Source organism: Octodon degus, unplaced genomic scaffold (genome assembly GCF_000260255.1).
Source record: "Octodon degus isolate 3935 unplaced genomic scaffold, OctDeg1.0 scaffold00025, whole genome shotgun sequence".
NCBI classification, from domain to species: Eukaryota; Metazoa; Chordata; class Mammalia; order Rodentia; family Octodontidae; genus Octodon; species Octodon degus.
In genome coordinates this window covers 17734032-17741495 of record NW_004524601.1, presented here as the reverse complement: position 1 = coordinate 17741495, position 7464 = coordinate 17734032, and the positions used below count along the sequence as shown (strand labels likewise).

At 44.2% G+C, this 7464-nt stretch overlaps 1 protein-coding gene across 1 annotated transcript in view; it reads left to right on the top strand.

Moving 5' to 3' along the window:
• Positions 1-7464, top strand: part of Dnajc10 (DnaJ heat shock protein family (Hsp40) member C10) — a 47521-nt gene that overhangs the window by 31170 nt on the left and 8887 nt on the right. The window contains exons 16-19 of the mRNA XM_023712340.1: positions 1121-1276; positions 2252-2385; positions 3308-3361; positions 3607-3754. Coding sequence (XP_023568108.1) covers positions 1121-1276; positions 2252-2385; positions 3308-3361; positions 3607-3754 — 492 coding nt within the window. The remainder of the gene's footprint in view (positions 1-1120; positions 1277-2251; positions 2386-3307; positions 3362-3606; positions 3755-7464) is intronic.

Genomic DNA, 7464 nt, shown 5'->3' with positions numbered 1-7464 from the left:
GTAGATCACACTCATAGTGATCCTCCTGTTTTCAGCCTCCCAAGTGCTGGGATTATAGGCACGCGCCACCACACCCAGTCTCAGTCCAAATCTCAGCGTGCCCTGGGGTCAGGGACGGCACAGCACACCAGGGCTTGAACCCCGGCTGCTGCACTCTGCCTAAGCAGCTGCTTTAGTCTGCTGAGGTATCAGGCCGGCTCTCTGAAAAGGAAATTTTTAAAAATTTAAGTCTGTGTTGTTACCTGGTGTATTGCTTTGTACGTAGGGATACATCTACTTACTGAATAGATGAAGTGCTGCTTTCAGCTACAGCTTTGGCCCCTGCCGAGCGCATAGCACAGGCAGCAGTCTCTGCCCTTCTCCTGCTGTGGTTGGCGCACACAGCACATGGCCGTGTCCACAGCACTGCCTGCTCTCAGCAGTCGCAGGCCTCCTAAGAGAAAATGGGGAACTGTCGCGCAACACCGTCCATTTTCCCCCCATTTTCCTCACCCTGCACACCTGTCCCTCCACCTCCAAAGCAGTGTTGGTGATTTTCACTTTTCCCAGTGACACTGCTGTCCTTGTTAATCACCTAAGTGTCACAGGCGAAACTCACTGCAACCCCTGGAACGGTGCTCTCTCGAGAGGTGGTGTGGTGGCTCCGGTCAGAATCTCAAAAGGAAAAGCAAAAAGGCAGGAAGTGTTCCATCCCATTAGTAATTAATGGTCATTTCCAGACAGTCCTGCCCCAGGCTGACATCAAACTCATGGCAGTCCCTCCTGCCTCAGCCCACCGACTGCTGAGATTACAGGTGTGGCCAGCACAAACAGCTATGATTTTCACTTTTGGAAACAATTCACTATAGATTTCCTTTAGATACGCTTAAGTGGGGCCAGTGAGATAGCTCGGCAATCTAAAGCACCTGCTTAGGCAAGCTTAGGCAGGCGCAGGGGACCACAGTTCGATCCCTGGTACCACATCCATGCCAGCCCAGCGCTCAGGGTGGGCTGAGCTGGCCAAAAACTAAAAATAAAAATACATATGCTTCAGCATTTTTTCATTTCTCTACAGCAGGAACTCGCCAGGACTATGTGAACAACTCTTTGGTATCTATTAAAAGTCATTTGTTCTCCATAGGATCTTAGGAACCCTTCAGTGGTCACTCTCACACCCACCACATTCAACGAACTGGTTAAACACAGGAAGCACGACGAGGTCTGGATGGTTGATTTCTATTCCCCGTGGTGTCACCCCTGTCAAGTCCTAATGCCAGAATGGAAAAGAATGGCACGGGTACAGTGAAGTCCTTTCTTTCATTTCTGACCACTTACTAAGGGATGAGTTTAGCAAACAGATGATTACTTAGCAGCCCTCATCGTACCATGAAGAGCCTACCTCAAAAAAAAAAAAAAAAGTCTACCTCACTTTCTGTCTGTTAATTCAGCTGGATAGCTTTGGCCTTTTTTGTGTGGCATCAAATTTGACTAAATTATTACTAGTATCAACCAAAAATCCCTTTATTTTTTTCTGCTGCTTTTTCTTCAGAATTTAAATATCATTTCATCACAGTACTATGAGAATTTAATGAAAAAAATAGTCTTGACCAGGGCCGGGGAGATAGGACAATAGCATAAGCACCTGCCTGACAAGCACAAGGTCCTGAGTTCAATCCTTGGTACCGCAAAAAAAAAGTCTTGATTAGCAAAATAGTTTTTACTTAGTAAAATAAGGCACAGTTAGAAATTATGAAAGAGTGGAAATCATTTAAATGCCAGAGTGAAAAATGCATTTAATATTCATTTCTAAGATAAAAAGGAAATTAAGTCAAGGTGATTTCTAGTGTCTTAATATTTAAGTTATTTAAAAAAATAAGACTAACATTTATACCCTTTCCAAGAAAATTTTGTAAGTGTGAGTAATCCTTACCTCTGTTGGAAAATTATTTAAAATATCATTGCAAAAAGCTTCATTAGTTTTTGGTTTTTAACACTAACTTTTAGAAACCAGAATACTTTTATTTCCCATGTAATAAATGAAGTATACTATCTATTCTGCAATAATTCTGTTATTATAGAATTAGGTTTCAAATTATTCAGTATTTTTAAAATGATCTGCTGTGGATTAATTGCTTATCCATTGTTGTTTGGGGATAGCATCAGGTAAATAATGACCATTTCACTCTGACCAGTTCTTTATTATAAACATCAGAAGCTCCAGAAGTCGTTTTATCTTAATCACTGATAAAACTATTGGTTTCCTCTTTTATAGACATTAACTGGACTGATCAGTGTGGGCAGTGTAGACTGCCAACAGTATCATTCTTTTTGTGCCCAAGAAAATGTTCAGAGATACCCTGAGATAAGATTTTTTCCCCAACGATCAAATAAAGGTTATCAGTACCAGTAAGTATTCTCTCACCTTGGAAGCAGTTTATTACAGTGACGTAATTATAGTTATTCTGACTAAAGGCTGAGCGTGTTGCTGAGCACTTCAGAAGATGAAGAGAATTGAACAGTGACCCCATTCAAGAAGTTAGATGCGAGAAAGAGCTGGCGTTAGCTATTCGAGTCACAGGCTGTGCTGTAGGGACCCCTGCGTTATTCTCCTGTCTTGGCGTTTGCTCTGAGGGAGGAAATTCTGCCTCTCCTACTATGACAGCAGGGCCATCCCAGCACTTAGACAACATTCCGGGGCCCCACGTGCTGAGGGCTGCCGCTGCCCGGGCCCGGGCTGTTTCCACAGCACGGCTTAGTTTCCCTGGCCTGAAGTGGAGGTGGAACGTGATGAGTGCTGCTGACGCAGTGAGGGTGGTTCACAGCGTTACGAAGCACCAGGCCTCAGCTGAGGACAGCGTGAGAAGCTGCGTTTTTGAGCTGGTGGCTGACATGACAGTCTTCAGAAAAGTGCTGGGAGTTTGACAGACAGTAATGACCTGAATGCAGGTTCAGAAACTGACTGGGAGATACGACTTTCCAAGTTCACCTAAATCTGCAGGAGATGTCCAGCAGGCAGCTAGACGTTTGGATTTACCTGGAGCAGGAAAAAGACAGAACTGGACTGAGCGTCCGGTGCCTCCGTACGTGTGCGAGGCCCTGGGTGCAGTATGCGGGCGCACGCACACGCACGCCATTCCGCAAAAGACAAAGTTGCAAGCATAGCGAAGTACGTTCAAACGTCATGCGGCCAGCATTTGAATTAAATATATCTAAGGGCTATATTAGGTGAAGTCAACTGATTTTTTAATGTACCACAAGATTGTTTTCTATACATACCCAATAATAGAAAATACTGTTTACAACCCAGTGTTTTGGTTTTTTCTTTCAGTAGTTACAATGGTTGGAATAGGGATGCTTACTCCCTAAGAATCTGGGGCCTAGGGTGAGTAACTAAAATATATATTTTCATTGTATAAAACAGATTAAAAGATACTTGCTTTTCTTTTGTCTTTAGTTAAGTTTTTTGTGGTTTAAGACTCTAGCATTTAAATTACTTACTAAAGGTTTCTACTTACCAAGACAGACACTGATATACCTGGGATCATTTCTGATTTAGTCTTGTGATACTACATTTTCATGTTTGCTTTGGTTTTGTATAGTGAAAATGATTTTTATGCCTTGCTACAGATTTTTACCTCAAGTGTCCACAGATTTGACACCACAGACTTTCAGTGAAAAAGTTTTACAAGGAAAAAATCACTGGGTAGTAGATTTCTATGCACCGTGGTGTGGACCATGCCAAAATTTTGCTCCAGAGTTTGAGCTCTTGGCTAGGGTAAGTCTTTTCTATCTGCTCAAATATAAGCTGTAGGCATATGCTCGTTTTAATAATTAGGTAAGTGAAGAATGTAACCTAATTCTGAAATATTTTTAAAACATATTACATTTGACTATAATCTTTACAGATTTGCTTTTTAAATGTTTTAGCTAACATCCTATTAATATTACCATCCCCTTAACAACGGAATTCAGATGTTTTCTGTTTCCCTCCTGTTTCCTTTCCACCACAAACCCTGCCTGCTGCCCTAGGCAGCCGCTAGCTCCTGCCACTTCTGCCTCCTGCATGCCTTTCGGAACTGTCTCTCTACCTCCACACCAGCCTCCTGGTCAAGCCCTTGTCACCTCACCTAGACCTCTGCTGCCGGTCTTCAGTGCCCTGGTGACCTTTCTAGAAACACTGCCTGCTCTGACTCATTAACATTTCTTTGTAAGCACTCACTGGCTTCGGGTCTCTGATTTGACCCTGTCTGCCTCTTCAGGCTGTTCAGTTTCTCTCTGCCCCTCACAGTCTGGCCATATTCTGGTTCTCTGAACACATATCTACATATGTGCTACTACCTCTCTCTAAAGTGCCCTGTGTTGCCCGGTGTGTTGGTCCATGCCTGTAATCTCAGGACTCAGGAGGCTGAGACAGAAGAGGATCATTGGAACTTAGAGACCAGCTTGGGCTACAAAGTAAGCTCAAGGCCAGCCTGAACTGTTTGCTAGACCCTGACTCAAAAAAGACCAAAATAAGTAAAATGTCCTGTCTTTACTTTGGCCATCTGGATTTTTTTTTCTTATACCACAAAGCACAGCTCCTTGCCACTGCATGGGTGACCTGTGTCCTTCTGGTGGACTCAGTGTCACCTTGCTGGTATACGCTTCCCCATCATTGTGCTTATACAGAGTGAGGTTCTTGCGGTCAGGTGCCATGTCCTACCTGTCACTGTACCCCCACTGCCTAAGTGAGTGCTTTTAAAGTTGAACTGAGTTGGCATGCTCTCTGCAGGCTAAATTTCGGTGCTGCTGTGTTCACAGGCCGCCTCTGGGTGACGTAGTCCAGATCCATAGCTTCCCTACCTAACTCTCAGAGTTCCTGTCGTTGGCAGACATAGCACTGCCCAGAGAGGGAAGTTTGGCTCTCCAGTGCGAAGCAGCTTAGCAGCCCAAACCACAGGAAGATGGTTTCAGCAGGGGAATTTTTTTTTTTTTTTAATACAGGGTCTCTCTGTGCAGTTCAGACTTGTAGTGATCATCCCGTCTCAGCCTCCCTAATGGTGGGATTATAGGCATGCCCCACCATGTGTGGTTGCGGGGCCAGCACAGCATGAACTCGGGTCCTTGTGCTTGCCAGGCACGCACTTATGCTGCCAATCTATCTCCCCAACCCCAGGGGGGGATTTTTTTTAAATGCTTCTACAAGCAGTAAATGATTTTAGTTATGAGTGGTCCTTCAGATAAGAGGTTATTCATACCTGCTTACATTTCCCTCCGCTTCTTTCCTGACACTGTTTTATGCCTGCCTTCTTCCTGGATTAAGAAGCTAACATAGTTACCAACTTTGTGGTACAACTGCATTTTAATTACAGCAGAAAATTATTACACATGAGAAGAATCATTCACTGAGCAAATCCATCTAAGCAAATCAAGCAAAGACATCTGTTAGGTACTAGGGCTACAAAATCTGCTTCAAGCCAGGAAATTTCTTACCCAGAGGAAAGGCGTGAGGCAAGTAAATGACACGGTCAGATAACTGCACCCGTGCAAGTGAAGCAGCCAGAACTTGGGCAGGGAATGGTCAGGAGTCGTTCTAGGGAAAGAAAAAAGGTTTCACAGAAAGTTGATGTCTGAGACAAGAACCACAGCATGACCAGAAGTTTAGCTCTTGAAAGGATTGGCCAGAGAGCCCTCAACAGAGAAGACAACATCCACTAACACAAAGAAACAAGAGGGCAGGGCCTTTCCGGGTTCTCCGCTGCTAGTCCATTATCACTATCGTTACTGCGCGTGCGTGTGTGTGTGCGTGCATGGGGGGAGGGGGGGCACGGCACGAAGTGGAACTCACAAAGCAGGCCAGGAGGAAAGCTCTTCTTGTTGGCACATACTGTTCAGAGTGTGTTCTTCATAAGCTCGAGAACTGCTGCCTGTGGCACCCTTTTCCACATTAGAAAGATCACATTATTGGCCTGCACCAGGAGCGCAGAAGGCTATTGAGAGCACCAGAAATAATTATGTTACCAGGAGTAATTGAATATACAAGTAAGCTGGCAAGTAAACATTATGTAAATCACATAGAAACTTAACTAAAAAGCATATTTCTAGGTTTTTCTGTCTATAATAGTGTTCATTTGGGGCCTGGCAATAGCTCAGTTCTTTAAGTGGCTGCTTCCACAAAGCTGTCAGCCTCAGCTTGCTGTAGTTCGATTCCCACAACACTCCAGCCAGCCAAACCATGGCTGATGGCATTCAGAGCAAAAAAAAAAAAAATAGTGTTTGTTTGTGTACAGCTTTCTCCCATGGTTTTGCTGATTCCCTAACACAGGCCATTCTGCCTGTTTGTATATCCCAGTAGGCTTGGCATTCAGACTAGAGGGAACAGAGAGGTTTTTTGGTGGGTTTTTTTTTTTCCTGAACTGCGGATTGAACTCAGACCCTTGCACTTCCCAGGCAAACATTTATCCTACTGAGCCATCTCCCTGGCCCTAACCCAGGTATTCTGATTGTCCTGAAGAGATAACCTGCACCAGGATTAGGGCAGTACTGATTTACGAATAAATAACACAGTGGTATAAGAATGATAAAAAGTATAGTAGATGGAGGAGGGACAGATGCAAAAGAAAGAGAAGAAATGATTTCATGTTGTTGGTACATGAAGGAGGAACCTGAGATACCCCTAGTACTTGACTTGAACTCAGTGCATACGGGGCACAAAGAAGAGTGAATTAAGGAGAAAGGATTAGTGTTAGAAGCATCATGTTTGGCCTGTTTGAAGCATTTACATAAAGCAAACCAGTAACTAGTTGAATATAAAGTCAGGATTAGAAATTGAAGTTCAAGGGGCTGAGATAGCTCAGTGGCATAAGCGCCTGCCTGGCAAGCGCAAGGTCCAAAGTTTGATTCCTGGTACCACCAAAAGAAAGAAAGAAAAATGGAGGTTCAAGATTATTCACTGTGAAAAGGCTGCTACCCATTGGTGGAACTCTGGCTATTAAAACCAGAGAAAAGAAGGATGTAGTGGTTAGCTTTCTCATTGCTGCATACCTGACACCCACACCGAGGGTAGGAGACCTTTCATTTGGCTCATAGTTGGATTATGCACATGGTAAGCTGGCTGCACGTCAGTGGCGTGGCAGAAGGGAGTTGAAAAGACAAACTCATGGTGCCAGCAAGCAGAACAGGGCAGTGCTGCCCGAGAGGAAGGGCAAGGGACCAGACAGACCAAGGCCACACCTCTGTGACCCACCCAGAATTGTCCTCCGCCAGTCCCCCAGATGATACCAGAGTTGGTCAGGTTGGCGCTCCACCCTCACCCCCACAGTGGATCTCCCCAAGCTGAAAAAGGGAACAGCAGGAAAACCGACATATGCCAAGAAAGAAAATAGAACAAACACAGTGGCCAAGTATCGAGGGCTCATTAAGAAGGAAAAATGTTTTAAAATATATTGTAATTCTTAAATGTTTTTTCATCATATTCTGTAGGGACTTAAAGTTCAACATATCAAT